At 37.8% G+C, this 22,409-nt stretch overlaps 1 protein-coding gene across 4 annotated transcripts in view; it reads right to left on the reverse strand.

The window, feature by feature from the left end:
• The window catches only part of CRIM1 (cysteine rich transmembrane BMP regulator 1), a 203,579-nt gene that overhangs the window by 65,664 nt on the left and 115,506 nt on the right, over positions 1-22,409 (reverse strand). For 3 of the 4 annotated variants that reach the window (XM_052805796.1, XM_052805797.1, XM_052805795.1), the window contains 2 exons: positions 17,379-17,500; positions 3,984-4,166 (listed from right to left, as the gene is read on the reverse strand). In XM_052805796.1, the coding sequence (XP_052661756.1) occupies positions 3,984-4,166; positions 17,379-17,500 (305 nt within the window). The remainder of the gene's footprint in view (positions 1-3,983; positions 4,167-17,378; positions 17,501-22,409) is intronic. The other variant, XM_052805798.1, reaches the window with a different exon arrangement.

Raw genomic sequence — 22,409 nt, forward strand, 5'->3', positions numbered from 1 at the left:
ATCACAGTTTTGGAGATATACTAGTTTTCCTGAACAGATGATCTGGCTCAGTTTTCAACTTCATTTCAGTTGGAGCATTTTCCCCTTAAAAGCCACAAGACCCACTTACCTGCTAACAATCAAATTAAGACTCGAGTATTTAAATAACAGAATTTGGGGACACACACTTTAAGTAAGATTTCTCCTCAAGTTTCATGCAAATAAATAATGCAACTCTGTATATGCTAATTCATGTCTTGAAACAAAAGCAGCTTTTACTCTTCAGAAATAGCATGTTTTACTCTTCAGAAATGCGATAAGCAACACTGATATTAATAGGAAAAAAAATGCATTATGTGAATGTGTGCTAATAAAAAGGTAACTGTTAGACTCAAAAATTTAAATATCTGAGAATGTACAGTAATTAGGTCAAGCTTTCAAAGCAAGCAGTAATACAAATTACATATGAAAGAAAATTCAATATATTAAAAACAATAAATACAACTAAAAGCATTTTTTTTAGCAGACATCAGATAGCGGACATCAAATAAGCACAAGTCATTTACCCATAAGTCAATTTTCAGAAAGTGTTAAGTTTGAAGGACTTGGGAGAAAAGAGATGTCCTATCTAAAGGGGGGGAAAAAAAAAGGTACTGAATGAAACTTGGAATATTTCTCTGAAGTTTCATCACTCCCCTTTGGAAGGAAGGCAATACATCTTAAGTGTAGATAAAACCAGTAGCAGTACTAACAGTGGTTGTCTTATTATTATGGCAGTGTCAAACTCTGAACACTTGGAGTGAAACTGCACATAACTTCAACCTCTACCTGGCATTCACTCCCATCCTGAATTTTAGTGATATTCCCAATTTTAGCAAAAATGGGTTAAGCCAATATCAAAAACAGGTGTTTGGTTAAAATAAGACATTTAAAAATTAAAATGTTTCCTAATCTCTTAACTTTGCACCTTTTATGTTTTAGAATTACCTTGCATCTGTAATTAACTATTTTGACCTAGCCAAAAATCAAATCATACACAAACAAATGAAGTGAATTTCATCATTCAGCTCATGTACAGGATTCTGACTGACACAGGAATACAGAGAAAGGACAGAAAAGCCATATAAGACTCATGTTATTTGCAATAGTCTCCTATGCGAGTCAAAGCACAAAGTTCCTGGCACCCTTAAAAGGTCAGTAGTGTTTAAAGCTATAAATTGAGCCCAGCAAATTACATTTCCTGATGCTGAGGTACCCTACAGGACTTTGAGACAGAATTCTTCCTGTAGCTAAGGCAAGAAGGGCTTGTGCCTGTACTACACAATGCATATCAAGTTTACCATTTGCCATTTTAAAATTGTTGCAGAAAAGAAGAAAGCATTATATTTATTTACATTTCTGTCATCAAGAAAACATTAGTAGGAAACAATTAATCACCCTGAAAATCAGTCATGAAATAATCAAATAGAAAGAGAGCAGGTAGAAGAAAATGCTACCTCTTCACCAACTAGAAAAGCATGAATGGGCAAGCTGTTAAGTATACATTCTGCCCAGTTAGAAGACTTATCTTGTCGATTTAGGTGTCACTTAACATAACCTGAGTTATTAAGAAAGGGATCAGAGCTTTCTCTTAAGTGTTTAAAGGAACCAGGAAAATTGTAATACATTAATGGAGCCAGTTTCTAGCCTCACCTATAAGAATTCCACTAAATAAAAAGGGATTTATAATAAGAAACAACATATACCTTACCATCCAATCATTCAGAAGTCAGAAATCAGACTTCCTTGATTCAGGGCTATAAGCCCTATCAGAAAAGCACACAACAGAAACAAGCAAGCCAAACAGCGCCAAATGATTTGATGAAGGGTCCTGTAACTTGGCATCTCAGTCAGCTGAGCAGAAAGTAAATCACAGCCATTACTTGAAAAAGAAGATTGTACTCAATAATTATGAATCATTATCCAATTTATTCTATCTACTAAGGACCTGTCTTAAGAAGAAATTTCCATTGCAGACCTAATACATACCAACTCATGAAATGTTAACAGGTTTTCTTGATAGTCTGATTCGAAGGTTGCAAAAATGGAGAAATCAACTTTTAACATTGTATGATGATACGGCAGAACAATTTATTGATAAATGGTAAGATAGTTGAATATCTAAATCACCAAAGAGGATGAAGGACATATCTAGAACTGTAAGTCCAATGTGGAAAATCAGCACCCACATTTAAGTATGACAGAGCTGATAGAGAGCCCAGATATAGCAGATATGTAGATACATTGTTTATGTATCTATATACATTGTCATAATGATTTCATAATGCCAAATCTCAGAACATTCACACATGTGGAAAATAGTAATTATAGGAAAAAACCAACAGACTTCACATAGTCTATAAAGTCAGCAGGTCATACAGCAATTTCTTCAGGAGTGGATCTGCACTTACTCAGGAAGGGCTTTACCACATCAGAGATGCCTTCTCTAAACTTTTTCAATCTGTCATTAAATGATGGTATAGCACTGTATCCTTTTTTTTTCCCCCACAGCTTGAAGGCTCTTAAAAGCATAGGCACAACTGTACCAGGAAAGACCAAGAAGTCTAGCATCCTGCCTCCAACTATAGTTAATAATGAATGTGTAGACCAGATCTTAAAACAAAGGGCAAACATGGACTGGTATCTCTTTAGAATACTTAAGCCTACAGCATTTGTATTTCAGCTTCTCTGCATGTGAACACCAGGTATTAACCTATCTGATATGAAATCATACACTAAAATATATAAAAATAAAAATATTCTTTAAAGAATGACTTCCTACTTCCTACCTTACCACCTTGATATTTCATTATCCAGATTTGGGGTTTTTTTTAAATCTCTGAAGAAGCTTTCAATAGTTTGTAACAAAACAGGGCACCAAAACAGTATCCTTCACTAGATCCTGTGCTGATTGAGAAGGCCCAACTCTTACAGCTGTCTCTTTTAGACTCATTTTTACGAGGTTCTTTACTTTCATAATTCTCTGTTTGGAATGAAACACAGCTATAATGGATCTTTTGGCTTATTTGCTCCTGCAAGGAACTATAGGAATACTGGTATTAAGCAAACTGCAAAGTGTTTGAAAGTGACACTGAAAATTAGCTTCCTCTCCTCTTAGGAGGAGATTTGAGATTTCCAGCTTATTTTGCTTATTGAGAAGTCATTTGTAAGTTCACATTTAAACACAGGGACCAGGAGTCCTTCACAGGCCCTTTGTCTATGTTGTGGCCATGACCTGACCCCCACTGGGGTGAAATCCAAGTGTAGAGCACCAGCCCCAGCCCCATCTCCCTCTGCTGGAATCTTGGTTGTATTCCGGCAGAAGATGTGTCAAATATTTTCTAGTGTAAGCAAGAGGGTCAATGTGAAATTTCCCACAGAGCCCTTTTTAGGAGGACTGCAGGCCTAGCAAACAGAGCAGAAGGCTGTCAACAGGGCAAAGGAGGAAGAGAGAAATATTGAAGTCAGATTACTGCCCCTTGTCTTTGCTATAATTGTAGAGAAAAGAAGGCGTATGCATTGCTCTAACTGAACAGTACAAGACTGGAAGAAGCAGGCTGCAAAGCAATGGAAATGTGTTGTAGGGCCACCACTGTTGCTTTGGAGAAGCCTTTCTAAATACCTGGTGCAGAAATTAGGAACAGCTTCTTACGTCCTTTGGGAAGAAGGGCCCCCAAAAAGTACTGCTCACTTGACCATGTCTAAGGAAGTTCTGATGCAGAAAGGAAAGGAAACCCAAACAGCTCTCTATGAAAAGGGTAGAGTGTCAACATCAGAGAAGCACTGCAAAGAACAAGACAGCACACTCAGACACAGCAAAAATGTAGTAATAAACTGAATTAAGGAGGAATCTGCAAAGTTTAGAAAAACAAAATAAAACACTTGTTTGCTCATTTGCCTTGAAAAACCAAATTAAAAAAAGCAGCGGAAATTAATAAGCAAACAGGATTAAAAAGATATTGTACCTTCACACACTGGGCAGCACTCTCCTTCTGGCACATAGTACCTGTCGCAGTGTAGCTCACCACACTGGGCAGAGAAACAAATAGAGACTCCACCTTGGCATCGACAAAACCGACAAGCATCCATTCGAAACATGTCTCCATCATAATATTCCATGCTGTTAAATATGCAAGTTGGCTTTACTTCTGAAAGAAGGAGGAAAGGAAAAAAAAAAAAAAAGAATAATGTATTTTACAGATATTGATAAATGGGAAATAGTTAAACTTGTGTTGCTACTGACAAAAACAGATATTAAAGAGACAGTTGATTTTTCTTTCATTTTTTAAACTCAAATACAGTCTTTTTTTTTTTTTAAGAACATGGTATATTTTATTGTCTGTTTCAACAATGGAAAAAATAAAATGCCATTCAAAATTACTTTCACAGCAATTATTTACAATTAAAAGTCTCCATTTTAAAAATTAAAATACTGAAGGAAGGTTACAGCACTGGTATTTCTTCATAGGTGTTAAATATTTCTCATTCTAGATGAGCCAGAAGATACTTCAAATTTCAGCACATAAAGCAACAGATTTTTCTGTTTTGAGGTTTAAGCGTAATCTTCCTTTCTGCAGGACTTCGTACACAGGTGGATAAATTGCACTAATGCTGTCCAATCCACAGGGTTATGTTTAAAAAAAACCCCAACAAATGTATTTCGTGACTGCCTGATCTGTTATGCAGAACTGAATACTTTTCAGTTCAAGCAACCTGGAGCTGTACTAATCAGCTCACATCTATATTCCCCACAGAAAATAACCTCAATTGCAACAAATATTTATGTGATCACTTTAGTCTTTCAAAAACACAAGATGACTATTTCTTGTATGCCTCCATCTACAGTAGAGCCCTCACGTATAATTAAATTCAAACTTCATGGGAAACAAAGCCTCTGAAAATTCTTAAGTATTTTGGGAAGGACATTGCCTATTTACTTTGTTAACATTAAAAAGAAAAAAGAAAAAAAGAAAAAAAGATGCTAACTAAACCAACAAAACAGTTTGCAGATTTAACCTTCTTCTTTTTTAATATTTTTTTTTTTGTACCAAAGAGGTTTGGTTCCAGATTATGAAGCAGATCCACACATCATGAATACATCATAAGGTCTCCTTAGGGCTTTTGAACTTGCAGTTACCCCACACATACGAACCTTCCTCCACCTCCACTACCTATTGCCAGCAGAGCGTATTCTGTTCAACCAGCCTAATTCACACACACACAATGCTGTGCAGCTCCACAGCCCAGGACTGAATCATTGTGACTCAAGACACCGTAGAAGACATACTCCAAATTTATGTTCAGCTATAATATACCACATTAGTCATTAGGAAATCATGACTTCACAGTTTCATTACTACATTACTCAATGACTTCAGCCTCCTCCTTCTTCCCCACTTCAGAATAAACTTCGTGGCCTTCTATGACACTAGCCCTAGAGACCTGAAAACAGCTACCTGAAGTAAAACAGTATCTACTAAACAGATGTATTTTTTCAGAAGCTACGAATCTAGCCAACGGTTCTGCAAACAGGAAACTATTTCAGCAACAAAGTCAAAATTAAAAACATTACCAAACTGTAGATAAAACCATCAAATTTCATTACATCTGAACTAAACATAGTGAAGGAAAGAAAGGGCAATTGCCTATGGTGCTGATTTCTGTAGAATGCATGGAAAAGGCTATTCATTCACTTACATGCGTAATGGCTAGCCACATAGGGCTGAAAACTGTTCCCACTTCGTGGTCAGGTCAGTGTTCAGTCTCACATGGGAGATGAAAAATATTTAAATGAAAATTCAGCATTTGCAGATTCCTTTCCACCCACCCCAATCCTCTTACTTTTGGGGGCTAAAAACTTTTCATCTGAGTTACTCTTGACAATGATACAGGTTTTCTTTAAAACTCAAAAGCATTTCAAGGACTCTAGTATTTCTTTCCACATACACTTATATTGAGCTCCAGCCTCAAGTCATTTAATATGATTGTAAAGCATTAGAGTTGAAACCTAGAAGCATCCTGAGCAATGTTTGATTTTTATATGCCTGTTCTGTCTTCAAGGCATAATGTAGAAAGCAGCATAAAAGAGTAAGAGGAGGAAATACCACTGTGTCCGGGAAAACAGCTATGACCTCATTAGAAAGCAATTCACATAAACAAACACTTGAGAAATATTTCAAGTTTATGCAGCTCAAGCTGTTAGTTTAAAAACCTTCTCAAAAAGGAAGAAAGTGCCAACACAACTCAAAAGGCCTTTAATCCATTTGCTTCTGACTTTACTGTTTTGATTGCAGCCTTCCAGATTTTTATTGATTCTACCCTCCCCAACTTCTGCCTAGCTAGAAGTAGAAACATCATCTTCCATGAATTATCATTCGTTTTTAAAATGTCCAAAACAAGACCAAGCAAGTAATTGTAAATCCTAAAAGAAAACAGTATGTTTTATTCCTACAATGAAAACCACCATAGTATTTCACTATACGTGTATTTTTACCATCCAGATTTATGGTATTGTATACAATCATACTAAACTACTGACCTATGCCTATACATCCACCTATGAGACAAGGATTACTTTTATTAGAACCATATGTAAGACTGAAGTCTTAAGACTCAGTCAAGCCAAAACAAGCACTAAACGAAGAACTCTAGCTTTAGATGCTCATAAAGTGGAAGCCTAATGAAACACTGAGCACCACGCCATGGAATTGTAACAATGCATTTCTTCCACCATGATATGCTGGAAGATTCTCCAAGTTCTCTCTCTTTTTTTTTTTTTTAAAGTGCTAATTTTATTGCCTTGCTGATCTACGTATGGCAGCCACAAAGGAGTGAAAGAACATAAAGTAAACATTAAATAAATGCATCTTTTCCTAAAGACCAGTAACCACAAATTCATTCTTCTGCCAATAACGAGAACACTACAGGTAGAATTCTTCAAGTACCAAAGCTTCGCTGCGTGACAAAGTAATTTAAATTGACTGAACTTCATAGCACAAAGCGCTTAAACATATCCAAATCCCCAAATCCCTTTTCTGATACTACTTCTGATATCTGCTTTCTGATGTTTCTACCACAACGAAAGAGCGGGCATGAGACCTACACCCAGGCCATAGATTCGTGAACATGAATTCAGTATCTGCCAGCTACCAGATAACCCAGTAATACAAGATTGATCCCGACCAAGCACAGACATACAACTGCCCGTCCATGAAAGGAGCCAGGACAGAGGGGACAGTACCCAGAACAAGACAGAGTTTATACTGGCTATTGAAGGACAGATGATAACACATCTCTGCTCCTATATAAAGTTAAGTATGACTAAGAGACAGGCCTTGATTAGACATTGAAGTTCCTGCCACAGATTTAAATGAGAAATAGTTCTGGCACAAATTTAGCTCTACAGATCTCACAGCCACAGCCTTTTTGTTCTGGGAGCAAGAGCCCTAAAAGTCAGCGTTGCAGCGAACCACACAGCCTCACACTACACAGACACAAACAGTGATTATTTCTCAAGACCTTTATCTCCAATCTGAACTGCAAACAGACACAATCCATTTTATCAAATCAGTTTTTTAAGGTATTTTACCTTATACTTTTAAATCTGATTAAATACACTTCTATTGGCTGAACTAGCCCAAAATAAAACTTCTGTTACTGAGATTTCTTTAGTTTCCCAATACTTGTGGTTTTCTTTGATTAGAGTCATGGAACAGAAACACATGCAAGTTTGGCAATCCACCCCTTGCGAGGCAGCAATTCTGCACACAGTTATGCCGAGTGCATGAGATGCTTCAGGCATCAGCTGCCTGTAGGCATGTTTGAGCATTTTCTTTTTTAGTATCAGAAATCCCAGCCCTCCTGAAGTGGAAGTGAGATTCAAAACAATTTTCTGTTGTTTAAAGGATTAAAAGGTTCGTGATTCCAGCACTTTGGATTTCCTTCAGCGTACAGAAGTATTTGTACCAGACTCTTGGAAGGAACTGGGGCAAGTGCTGTGAACTTTCGATTAAATGAAAGGGAAGGAAACTGATAAACTTGAATCCTGTGTCCGTATAAACAAAATACAAAAAAGCTTTTCATTTTTCAAAAGCTGTGCTGATAGGGGGTTTAAAAAAGAGAAGGATACATTTCATTGGACTTAGCCCATAACAGCATTAAAGGCCAATACACTGTATGCTTTTGTTTCCTTGCAAATATATGAAAACAAGCTAGGTACAAAAAAAAAAAAAAAAAAAAAAAAAATTTGGGTTCTCACTATTCAGGTTGTACTGCTTAGTGCAGTGTATTCCCTATTAACACAATTGCAGGACCATTCTGAAAGTCCTTTGGTCCTCCATCTTCTAAAAAGGTCATCCAGAAACAGAGAGATCAGAATTAAAACAAACCTGTAACTATTATTTGTAAATCAATGCAATTATTTATGCATGCATTTATACAATTATTTATACATACTTAGCACAGCTTAAAGGAAGGAAACAATATTTTATGGCACCTGCAGCCTGTAAAAGATATTAAAAGATACTTGGGACACTGAGGAAAATCAAATTCAGCAATTCACCTTTAAAACAAAATGGAAATAATCAGATTTTTATAGTTAGGTTTCTAGCAGAGAAAGCCCATATCACCACATTAGAAACCACTTGTACATCCAGCTGCCACAATCTATATACAGTGTTGACTTTCAACAACAGTCTTAAAATTTTCTGTCCACCTCAGCAGCAGATCCCAATCCAGTAATCTTTAGGCAGCTTCAGAAGACAGCTCTCATGTAGGTTGATATACGTGTCTTTTACACACAGTAGACAAGACTGCGAGGTGTTCCCCATAGACACAGAAGACTTATTTCCAAGTCACCATATCATGGAAAAGAGCATGTTGGAGGAAAGATCTCCCAACAGAATCAGCTTTACCCAATACATCCCTGGTGTAATCTTTGCTTTAAAACCACTGGTAATGGAGAAACTGCAACCTGCTTATTAAACAATTCCACAGTTTTAGCTACTGTAACTAAGCTCAAATCACAGCAATGGTAATTCAGGTTAGACAGAAACAGCAAACAAACAGGAATTTTCCCAAGTTTCATTACTTTTCCCATCTTTAAGGTATATGTCCTGCTGTTTTTTACCTTCCTCCAACGTGCAAATTTGTTGCTAAGAGGACTCATCCTGGGTCCCTGCCCCCATCCTCTCTTACAGATAAAATACACACATTTCTTTCAATTTTAATTTTTCTGCATCAGGTAATGCTTTTCAGTGTTTGATTGTCTCTGTGGCTTTCCTCTAGGCTATCCCCTTTTTGTCTGTATCTCCTTCTGGAAATTAAGCAGTGCTACTTTTTAACATCCTGCAGTACATTACAGCCCTACCACAGAAAACCACCAGGACAGCCAAAGGACAGAGCTGGGGCCACCAAGAGCTGTGGCTGTGCTCTAAAACCCCCTCAACAGTAACAGATTTTCTCGGTAAAATCGCCAAGCAATTCTTGGAAGCAAGCCATGTTCTTCCTAACAGAGGAATGCATTTAAATCCCAGTAGTCTCTGTCAGTCTATCACAAAAGAAAAGACATCCTGTGATCAGTTTAGCCCTAGGCATGTTACCAGGACATAGGCATCTAAAACAATCTCAGCACCACTAAAAGGTACTGGCACAGCCCATCATTCACTGCTAGTACATCTGTGATAAGCCTCCAGTGCATGAGAGAAGTGAAAAATTGCAGGAAAAAAGAATCCCCAAACCTGTAACACAAGGCTGTGATTTGGCATTATAACAGGTCAAACCATTTCTTCCATTCTTTGAGAAAAATATTTAATTCTAACCTTGTCCTCCAAATGTTAGCAACCTTGTCCACATTTAAGCATCTAGAAATATCTAAGAGTCAGAAAATTACTAAGACATTAACTTACCAAGAAAATTCACTTTGGCAAAAAACATTACTACGTCTCCAAAGTAAATACTAGAAGTTTTTTTTTTTTTTTTTTTTTACTTTTAAAACCAGACAGAACTGCACCATCTGGCATCTAATACTCTTTCTATATGACATACCGTCAGTTCCACAAAATCTATCTAGCATCTTGTTTTTCATTAACTGATATGAATGAAAGAAGTGAGTTAGACTTTGTCCTTACATTATTTAAAACTCAGTCTCTACTACCCATTGACCAACCCTCCCACTCACACCGAACCACTGTAAAAGCTTTGAGCTTGGTTTCGCATCCAGCTGTGGTCCTGACAATTGCTATACCTCCCCATTTACTTATTTACATTTTTAAAAATTATTTATTTTATTTATATGCATCTGCAGACTGAGTATTTTTATGAGGACTTTTGGGTTGACTGGCCTTCAGTTTTCTGCATTTTCCTCTTCCCTCCTGTTTTAAATGTAACTGGTAATGACTTGCATTGTTTCAGATACTTTTCCCAATTAGACTACAGTGAGCATAATCAAAGTTCAGAGGATCTAAAACCTTTGAGTTGATTTGGCAGACTGATCTGCTTTTTCAGTATACTAGACCAAATTCTCACACTGCTGTGGCTGGTGATTAGCCATGATTTCCAAATACTGTTTAAATGTTCTGACTGAAGAAAAAACAAGCAAACCCAAAATCCAAAATCCCACCCCAGAATCACTAAATCTCTCTACCTTTTTGGCATCAGGTTATTTTCCTTTAATATTAATCTGCCTTTTATTACTTACCAAACAGTTTGTTATCTTTTACACCTCGCAAGCTGCACTTTGCATCTTGTTATTTTTAAGCAGGTGTCTATTTAAAGTCCACCATAAAATTCTGTGGTTTTGTATGCCCAGAGAGATATGCAGTAATGTTTAATTAGCATCAGGACTATATTCAGTTCTCTGCTCTACGACAGACTCTGTTACCTTGGTCAAATCCTTATTTCTTAAGAGCACAGGGAAAATAAGTTTAATGAAAGCGCAATATACATTCTGTCAGGATTAGTGCAACAAATAATGGGAACTCTGTGTTAATTAACTGGTGTCTGAGAGATGTTTTACTTGGACTCCATTCTTCCTTCTTCAGTGAAAATTTTCCTTGCTAACTCAATATTCCCCATCAAATTCCTTCAGTACTCATTGATGCTCCCTTTAGAAACAGGTGATTCTTATTTCCCTTTAGAAATAGTGGAATCACCTTTATCCTTTCCCATACTATGAGCCTAATAATGGAACTGCAATTGCTGTGCAGAATAAGTGCATCAACAGGTGACAAGAAGTGTGATTAAAGAGGGACTTTTAATCTCTCCTCCAATGCAGTACCACTGTATAGAGACGCAAGTATGAAGAAAGCCCAGAGGCACAGAGAAAAGAGAAAAGCCTCATTTATGTCAGTGGTGTCTTCTCAAATGAGGAAAAAAAAATTACAGAAGCAGTTATAAAACACAGGCTATGTGTCACGTCAAGTGAATAAGCTTGAGTATTTAGGAGATCACTTACTATACCACCATGTGATCACCAGTACAGCGTCAAACAGCAGTACAGAAAGGGTCACAGTCTTAAGTCCCAGGGGAAGTTGTCATCCTTTTTTCCCCTGGATCAATACCAGTTATTTTTGTGCATGCATCAGGTAGTCCCATTTTCAATGGACAGGGCAACGAAAGTCCACACCTCACCTCCGGGGGAAAGGGACATGAAGTGGGGCTCCAGAGCCACTCCTGGCAAGGCTGGACTCTCAAATCACAGCTTATACGTGGCCATGGCAGAAAGCAGCCTGGTCCCCTCAACCTTGGACCACATGGCCACATTAATGAGGACCACTCTCACACATGCAATTTTCCATCTTTCAAAAAGCAATCAGAGACCCTTTTAAAGTAGCTATTGTATTCAAGTAAACTTACTGAGAAATGGAAGCCCTGACTGACAGAAGGAAGCAGCTGCAGGATGCTTGGTAATTGCTTTCTCAAATTTCTAAGGCAGAGCTCACAGTCAGTATGTGCTTTAGCAGTTCAAGAGACCCATGCATCAATACCTAATTAGAGAACAAGCAAGTTTGGATACTCTCTTGTTTCCAAAGACTTCTACTCTTGCTGCATGCACAGCTTTCAGTCTCTTTAGATTCACTTGTTGATGCTCGTGATTTAATGCTGAATCAATTTTTTTTCCTTACAAGCTCTCCCATGAGAAAAGGCAGCACACTAGGATTAGTAGACAAAAATCCTGGCGAGTAATATATTTTGGGTGGATCAGAAGAAACCTTGAATTAACTTTTGTAAAATGTAGGATTTGGGGAAGGACTGCATCTTGGGAATCTCTTGTTCAATTTTTCCCAAATTTGTATCATAGACTATCTAGTGTTCTCTAGATGGAAAACAGATTTCATGTAAGTGCAAGCAGGGAAACTTCACAGCAATTGGAATAACCTACCTTAAAACAAAGCAATATACACTCCCACTTTCACCAAAATGTGCACTTTGTTACAATGCACTGGAACAACACAATAAGCAAAACCTCATTTTCAGTTTCATATATGAAGATGCAATTATTTGCTACAGATTTCCCATGTTGCCTCATTTCCTCTGTATCTACTTCACACTTCTCAGGAATGAGCATATTGGACTATGGATGTAGCTCTTCCCTGAAAGCTTGACTACTGAACACCACCATACTAGTCTCCGATTCCCATATGCAACAAGCAGTGATGTACATAGCTATATCAGCTATACCTCTAGTTAAACTATTTTGTGGCAGCCAGAGAGTTAAATTTAGCAAATCACACTTCTGTCCCCTTCAGGCTAAAATTCTGTTACATGCATGACCTGGGGCTTGCCCTGAGGGTCATCAAGAAAGTAGGATTAGGAGAAACAGCTAGCCAGCCATCTTCTAAGCAAAGACGGCTGACAAAATCCTATCATAATTGCCTTGTAAATCAGTGTTTACCAACAGTTCCAGAAAGCTGCAAGGTTTCATTTACAAATTAAACAGTAAAGACCTTTCTTCTGACAAGGAAAAAGGAGCAAGAAAAAAGAAAGTTGTGGCCATCATTGTCCAAGCTATCATTTTGACATCCAAAGACCAGGCAGAGTATGCTCTGGGATGGCCCAAATACTCATACTGGATAAATCATGACAGAGGAACTTCATTGCATCAGAAGAGAACTTTGGCTTGATTCCTACCACCATTTAAAAAATACAGAATAGTTTTATTTACAAAGAGGCTTTCCCACAAAATGAAGGATTCAACGCATGCCTTAAAATTGACCTTTTTAATTGACTCACCTTTGGACAAGAACCACATTCTAACGATAGTAATACCTGTGCATTAATTGTAATGATGAATTCTTTTAACCACAGCAGTGTTTTAAGAAGCACAAATTTATGTCTCCAGTTAGTATAAGTTTTACATAAAATACTCTGATCTCTGCATATATTAATGATGATTAAAAAGTCACACAGAATTATTAGGAGCATCAGCTCTCTGTAATATATTTTTTTCTTGTCACCAATGAGAAAGTTGTTCTCAGCACTTTCTAAATTTTCCTGTATAAAAAAATCCCCAAAGCAGCTCAACCTATGCAAAGATTGAACAGTCACAGACAGTAGGTACTTAACAACAAGCTCCAATTAAATCAAAATATCAGGACCATTTCCAAGCAGGAATAAATGTTATTTTGGTGATAAATAATGTCTATATAATTATATAATGAACTATGAGAAACAGCAGATTACACATGATGGGAAGCATAAGGACACACCCAATATAAATCTGAAGCATGAAAACAATGATTAGTGTATTGACTTACTGCTGTATCTACAATCAAACAGGAAATCCAACTCCACGATCTGCAAAGAGTAATTATTGTAGAAATTTCTCTCACCTCAGATTAATACACTTACCTAAACCAGATTAACTAAAAGCTAGTCTGAAACAGTGTGTTTTGGTAACAAAGATAACCTTGCAAAATCTACAGACGTATTGTAGACCTTTTAAGTCGGTTTTATATTAAATCCAGGAATAATATTTGTGAAAGAATGATTGATCTGTCCCAAAAATGCTGACAAACAACAAAGAGAACATACTGCAGAGTCTACACAACACGTATTTTGCTGCCCTTATTCATTAACTACACCCTCAACATTGGCTAATGCTGTTCTGCAACAAGAGCAGACCTCTTTCCTATTCAGTAAAGGCAGCCTCCCCACACCCTCTCTGAACACACAAGTCTGCATCCACCACATTAGCACATACTTGCAATAAATATTGCAGAAAGCTGGCCTGCTTTGACGCTCTGCACATCATTAGTGTTACCTAAATACACAATTTAGTTACCCCACAATACACAAACCGGATTTTTTTGCAGTCTACATACACTTATTTGTAATGGATGCCTTTATTTTAAGGTAACTTAGATGATCAGTATTATTCCTGGCTGCTTCCCCTCCTCGCCCCCTTATTTAATTCTAACATTAAACAGATGTTACAACAGCAGGAAAACTATACTAATGTGTCTGTGCACATGTCCTTTTTATTCCATCTTCCTGCCTGTTTTCAGAGGTTTTCAAACACAGAACTAATGGAACTCAGTAACACTGATTACATTACTTCCTCACTTACCATCTATGAACCCATTAACTTGCATTTGATTAAAACATATTCTTTAAAAAGGCATCTAATCCTAATTGGAAAGGATGAAGATAAGGAATTCAGCATCCTCCCGGCAGTTTGTGCCAACAACTAACCATCCTCACTGCTGAGAACAGCATGTCCTAGATCTTACAGATTTGGCTCTTGTTACTTTGATGGCAATTTTTTTTAATGATGTGAAGAAACTGATCTAAGCCTTTCACTGTAAGATATTTTTTCCATCTGTCACTGATATCTACTAGACCTCTGCTACACTTGTTAGTATTTCAAGACCCTTTTATAATCTCCAGAACTATTATATTCAACTATCGGTCTCACAAGCAATGTTCTCCCCTCCTATTCATTTTAAACTGACAGAAGTAATGGTAGGGATTTTATATATATATATTTTTACCAGTTTGTCATTGCACTAGACATTTATCTAGTAAATTCTTGTCAGAATTAGTTTTCTAGGAATTTAGAGGTTTTAGAGGTGTGGCTTGCAATATTTGTCCCTGATATAAGAACCACCTAACCATCCTAAAATGCACTTGAAAAAACCCAAATTATAAAGCAATGCAGATCAAGTTCTACGACTATTCTGTCCTCTTTACTAATGATCTGCCACACAATCCAAACATTATGTACAGAACTCATGAGTAGTTTCACAGTTGCTCCCAGTTTGTTGATAAAAATAGTTATAATCTTCAGGCTCATAACCATTTCCTCTTTCCAAAATGAAGCATCAATTAAAAACTGCAAATTAAAAATTGGAAGTTTCTCACTTCTAAATATACTTAAAGTGCTTTCAAGTCACATCATACAGCATTATTTTTTAAAATCTGATTGTAGCACTAGGTAGCATAAGGACAAATGTCCTTTTTAAAAAAAAGCACAAGTATTGAACTTTTCTGACCAGGTTTCTCAGAGTTATTTTTTTTTTTAAAAGAGGAACTTATTAAAAAAAATAATTTTCATGCTGGCCTGTAATATTTTAAACCTGATGTTTTAAGGACATAAACAAGACAAAAGAGTCTCTCTTCCTACAAACCTTCGTTTTCCTCCAATCTGTCCTTTCTGCTTCCCTCTGTGGCATCAACTTCCCTTCAAAAACTCCTATTTTTTCTTCCAATTTACTCTGTCTTCATAGGCTACTAAGGTGAAGATTAGGAATGGGAGAGCCTGAGAGGCAAAAAGAAAACCTGACCCAAAAGCAGGTTGAACCTCTGGAGTGAGTTACAGTGAGCAACAAGGCAATGATGCACAGGGCAACAGTGCTAAAGCAGTCCAAATACACTGTTAAAAATGAAAAAGTGAACTCCTCCTTGGAAATAGGATATGAAAATGACTAAGGAAAAAAAAAGTGGGCAATATAAACAGCTCCATCTGACACCTGATATGACATATACTGCAACAATTTTGATAGCAGTACCCACAAATAACTTGCGGACTGAAGAGAAACAGGAATGTTAGCAAGGTGGTTTGTACCTTTGAGACTGTTTCACACCAGCAAAGACATCGTATCAGATATTGGTTTCTCATTTCTTGCTCAAAGTACTAAAGTAAATCCTGGATCAAACACTGCATTGAGGTATACCCCACAGTTAAATCAAATTCAGAAATGATACTTTCACAGAATGACATGAATATGAAACAAAGGAAGATGAGTATTACTTTAGTGTAACACGGGGTATATAAGCAAAAATTAGGTAAGTTGCATTTAATTCTACAGTATCTACAACCTTATCCCAAATAGTGAAACAATTAATCTGAAAGCTAAAGAACCTGTGACTCTTCCTGATGCAAATTCTTTTATTCATATGAAAGAAGTTTATTTTTATATATAACATCCCATTATATGTACTAAGCATTATTTCTGAATCAGCATTTGAGTAGTTAAAATACTGCTACATGTAAATATCAGAAACATTCTCCTGCGGCAACACGGCGCTCTCTACATATATATGCGTATACAATGAAGAATGTAAAATAAAAGCTATTTCAAACATATGATATATGCACCACTAAACAAGATTAAATATTGCTGCATAAATATTAATTAGTATATACTGCACCAACACACAACTTTTTATGCTCAGAAATTATCTGAGCGTGCAACCCTTCAAGAATATTCTTCCCCTCCTGCCTACCAACAGCCAAATATGTAAGTCTCTTCCCAACTCACTATATACAGCATATATGCAGTTCTATAGATATAACAGAGCAGTCCTGAGATACAGTCACTTGTGTAACAAATTCAAGGTTTTTAAACATTTTCTAAACATTTACATTGGGAAGCAAAGAATGTGAATCAGTCCATTCTTACACTGACTCACAATCTCCAAAAGTTGTACATTCGTGTTAAAAATTACTTTGCAAATGTTTCTTAAAGTGAACCCCATAGTCTAAACAGCATGCTTTTGCTTACAGTACTGCAACAAGCAGTTTCAGTGCTTAGCAAAAATTTAACTTCTAAACGGACTCTTGTGTTTGCTACTGCTAAAAGAGTACCTGAAAAACATGTAGTGAGAGAGTTTTGCTAGAACTGTAATTCCCTGTGGGTCGCAGGGAAAAGTTTTTCAGAAATTAAAGAAATGTGACAACTTACAAATTACAGTTTCCCACTTCAGTATCTTCAGCTGAACTTCCAGTTCCTTCTTACTGAATGAACCTCAAGAAAATTATTTCTTAGATCTTGACAACATAGTAAAAATAACCAAATGCCCAGCATCCCCCCCAGACAGATAAAATCCTCTCCCCAGGTGCAAGAGAAAGCTTCACATACCATTGACACATTCAAAGACATCACAGCACTTGCCAGGTGTTCCATCTCCACGCGAAACTATCTGAGGAACGGAGCCTGCCTCGCACATGGGGAAACCACATAAACCAGAGAGACACTCGCATCTGAAACCAAAGAACAGTAAGGAAAACTCCATAAATAAATGAAGCCACGTATAAGGGGAAAGAATAAGCAAGAGGAAAGCGGAAAGGTAGAGCACAAATTCCAGTATTTGCATCTCTTAGAATCATCTTTTATTAACTTAATGACCAAGATAGCTTATCAACGTGAAGGGTTTTTTTTAACCATCCAAACTCTGTTTGCTGGTCAAGCAAACAAGAAGGTGGTACTGTGCAACACCAACACTTCTCTAGTGATACATGTAAAAACATAGAAAACTGTAGTTCCAGATTGTTTGAAAATAATTGTATTCTCCAGACTTGCAAAATTAGGCTTCCCCAACCCTCTCTGAAAAATCAAAACTGGTGAAACACTCATAGCAGTAAATGCACCCATTCATTAGGAAACCATATTCTACCCAGTTTTATACAGGGAATAATTAAAGAGAAAGGAAAACAATGCAGAATCATTAAATCTAAGCCAAATGAAAATAATTGCAGGTTCTCTTTTGGTTTTTGATGGTGCTGCCCTCAGTTTGTGGAGGGGCAATCAATTACATGAGAAGCTGGGAAGTTAGGTATATTAAATACTGTGGTTAGTTTTAGAGATTGGATCATTGTAAAACAAGTATTTTCTCCATGTAAGTAGTACTTATTTGCTAATTTAAGAAAACAGCCTTAAGTACTGGAAGACATAAAATGTAGATAAACAATAGTCATGTTTGTTTCCAGATTCTTTGCTTTATGATTAACATAATAGTTGAAAAGTCAAACGCTTAAGACTTTTGATAAATTTACATTTAACAGACTTCTTACCCAGAACAATGGGCACATTCTAAGGATAAGCAGTGATGATTCAATAAAATGCAAGACAAAAGGAACAAAGAGAAATATGCAAAAATCATAGCTGAGAAACTTCATGGAATAGCACTTCAATTTTTCAATTGAAAATCACAGGTTTTTTTTAAAAACAACTTGTAGATTAATTTAACATACTAGAAATACACATAAATTTTAAAAGGAAAAAAGGGCTCAGCAGAAGATCCTGTAATTAGGAATTAAAAAAATAAAAATAAGAACTCCACTTGGAATACTTAAAATATTTGAAATAGTTATTAACAAGACAACTGCCACATTAAACGACCCATTAGTAAGAAGCATCATTAGTACTTAATGCATTTGCTTATTCTTTATGCTTAACAGCAAGAAGTTTGGTTCTCCTCTACCATGCATGTCTCCTTAATTGCCCAACAACCATTTTATCTCAGACCAGTGTTCAATGAATGAGGAAGAGCCACCTCTCAACAGACAGAGTTTTAATGTATCTCCCTTTAACCTCGGTGTTAGATAACATTATTATATTCTCCACTGTAAGGTATCACTCAAAAGGAAGTTTGCAAGAAGAAATACAAGTAAAGTCAAGGAATCTCACAAACGTTTATTATACTACCTGAAAAGGATTCTTAAAAGACTGCATTATAGCAGCATGTTACTATAAGGGGATAAATGAGTCAATAAAAGGAAGATACTGGGGGGGGGGCAGGGAGAGAAAAAAGAATACCTCTAGCAATCAGCAAAAAAGAGCAATTAGCACTGTCAGGTTCCAGGAATTTGTACCTTAACCCACCTAGCAGACATGACTTTGGAAGATGCTTTTCCCTTGTGAGAATGAAACGCAGAAATAAGTGCCTACATATTACTAAAGAAAGAAAAAAAAATCTTTTAAAACATATATATAAATAATTGGGTTTGCATGGCAAGGTTTTGGTAGCAGGGGGGGCTACAGGGGTGGCTTCTGTGAGAAGCTGCTAGAAGCTTCCCCTATGTCCGACAGAGCCAACGCCAGCTGGCTCCAACAGGGACCTGACACTGGCCAAGGCCGAGCCCATCAGCAACGGTAGTGCCTCTGGGATAACAGATTTAAGAAGGGGGAAAAAAAAATAACAAACTGCAGAATTGCAGCCAGAGAGAGGAGTGGGAACATGTGAGAGAAACAACCCTGCAGACCCCCAGGTCAGTGAAGAAGGAGGGGGAGGAGGTGCTCCAGGCGCCAGAGCAGAGATTCCCCTGCAGCCCGTGGGGAAGACCATGGTGAGGCAGGCTGTCCCCCTGCAGTCCATGGAGGTCCACAGTGGAGCAGATATCCACCTGCAGCCCGTGGAGGACCCCACGCCGGAGCAGGTGGGTGCCCAAAGGAGGCTGTGACCCCGTGGGAACCCCGCGCTGGAGCAGGCTCCTGGCAGGACCTGTGGACCCATGGAGAGAGGAGCCCACGCTGGAGCAGGTTTGCTGGCAGGACTTGTGATCCCGCGGGGGACCCATGTTGAAGCAGTTCATGAAGAACTGCAGCCCGTGGGAAGGGCTCATACTGGAGAAGTTCATGGAGGACTGTCTCCCATGGGAGGGACCCCACACCAGAGCAGGGGAGGAGTGTGAGGAGTCCTGCCCCTGAGGAGGAAGGAGCGGCAGAGACAACGTATGGTAAACTGACCATAAACCCCATCCCCGATCCCCCTGTGCCACTGGGGGTCAGGGGTCGGTAGGGAATTTGGGAGTGAAGCTGTAGCTGGGAAGAAGGGAGGGGTGGAAGGAAAGTGTTGTAAGATTTGTTTTCATTTCTCATTATCCCACTCTGATTTGACTGGTAATAAAGTAAATTAATTTTTCCCCCAAGTCAAGTCTGTTTTGCCCATGATGGTAACTGGCGAGAGATCTCTCTGTCCTGATCTCGACCAACGAGCCTTTTGTTATATTTTCTCTTCCCCTGTCCAGCTGAGGAGGGGAGTGATAGAGTGGCTTTGGTGGGCACCTGGTGTCCAGCCAGGGTCAACCCACCACAATACAAAAAAAAAGTACAGACACAATCTGAAAGCAGTATTAAAAGCCTAAGATAAAAATACTAGGTTTCACTTCAACCACCCTATATTCAACATCCCGATAACCTCTGGGAAAATAGGTAGATCAAACTTCCTAAAAATTCACAAGTCTTTCACAGAGAAAATGCCACACGTGATGGAAATATAGTTGTGGACCTTGATTTTCCAATTCTCATGAGCTGAAATTACCATTCTTAGTTTTATCGCCTTCACAATACGGTTTTTCAGACATGCCTGTATCTTCTGTATTCTTTGCCTCACATTCGTTATCACTGATGATTTGAGTTGCAGGAGAATATTAAATAATTAGATCAGTAACTTGTACTTCTGCCCTCTCATATTCTTCCCAATCAACTGCTTAAAAAAAACCCAAAACCCAAAAACAAAAAAACCACAACAAAACACAAAACCAGACAATAAAAAAATATGAATCGCCAGATTAAATAACTTAAGATAGGACAATCTTCCAGAAAAAGGGCTGAAAAAGATGTTTAAAAGACTGGTGGGAACCAATGTTCCTTTCTGCAGAAAAGAATCCCTCCCATTCAGAGTAATCAAAGCTTCACATACTCATTCACAGTGTAAGCAAACAAAACCCCACCGTCCAAAATTTTATAAACTGACTTCCCATTTGGTTAAAAACCAATCCATGCATAGGAGAATGTCAAAGTAGCGAATGGTCTCAGATGGACTTTTAAATAGTCTGCATTCTTTTCAGCCAGCTGTGCTAGGAAAACCTTTGACCATCATCCAAGCTATTAGCATGGAAAACATTGTTTTGGAGACAGAAGTCTTTCAGGAAGAAACCCAAGGAATTCTGGTAGCCAAGCATGGCTGTTGCACTGCCAAAACAACAACATCTGGAAATCTGGAATAAGTGATCCCATTCTCAGCAAGACAGCAAAATGAGTTTTATAGTACTCGATTTTCTGAAGCACCTTTTGGAGCAGAAGAACAGATGGAAGAGTAGTCCGGCTCTGTGCTCTATCACAGGCAGCTATCTACCTGCAGGGTGTGTATATCTTAGCCTTGGTATTGAGCCTTAGGTTTGAATAAGTTTAGCAGGCCAGACAGTGATAAGCCTGTTGATAGTGGCCATGGTCCCTCTCAAAATAATTTCTATAAAATTTAGCTGTTCAGACTGCTGATCAGTAAGGTAAAATGTTGCTTATGAGCTGCTCCCTCTATAACTATAACTTGCCTAAGGAAAACAGACACAGCAGAAGTTACTACAAGGAAACCTTCTGAAAGAAGAGACAACTTTACACATCACCTCCTCTCTTTACACAGCCTGCAGAGACACCACTGCAACATCAAATAGCATGGTGGCAGGTCAGTACTTGAGGTACCGAGAGGCTGGTACTCAGTATCTGTGCCCCCCCCCCCCCCCCCCCCCATTAATAAAGGCTCTAAAGAAACACATCTCTTGGGATGTTGTACCATAACAGTACTCAAGTCAAGTCAAGAAGAACATGTTCTTTTAACAAGGAAGAACAGTCCTGTAAGAGAGTACAATGTCCCCTAAGATGGCCCAGAAAGAAAAAAAAGGGAATCAAACAGTCATGCAAGAGACTTCATGGACTGCAGCCTGAAAAGGTGGTGGGATTGCCTGGAAGGAACCAAGAATCCCAAGTAAGAAGTCAGCTGTACTGAAATTTTGAAAATACAGAATCAACCTGACTGGTAAAAGGAATTGTCTCCAGTTCTACAGGTTAAAAAAAGAAAAAAAAGTAATAACAACAACAATCCCAGAAATTTCAACAACTGAGCAAGGGAAGCTTCAGTATATAAAGAACCAGAAACAAGATGATGTTCATTAACCAATGCTGTACAGACTGAGGAAGGTAACTGCTTCAGTAATATAAACGGCCCGATTTTTAATTTCAGTTTTTAAGTTCTTCAAAACAGAAATAATTCCATTACTTGTTTCTTTTATGTTTGAGGGTTTTTTTTTCTTTTTTTTTCTTTTATATCATCATTTTCCTTTTTCCTTTATGTCACCAAAAGTGCAAAAAGGAAGAAGGAAAAAAAATTTAAAA

The sequence above is a fragment of the Harpia harpyja genome, chromosome 13 (genome assembly GCF_026419915.1).
Source record: "Harpia harpyja isolate bHarHar1 chromosome 13, bHarHar1 primary haplotype, whole genome shotgun sequence".
Taxonomy (NCBI): domain Eukaryota; kingdom Metazoa; phylum Chordata; class Aves; order Accipitriformes; family Accipitridae; genus Harpia; species Harpia harpyja.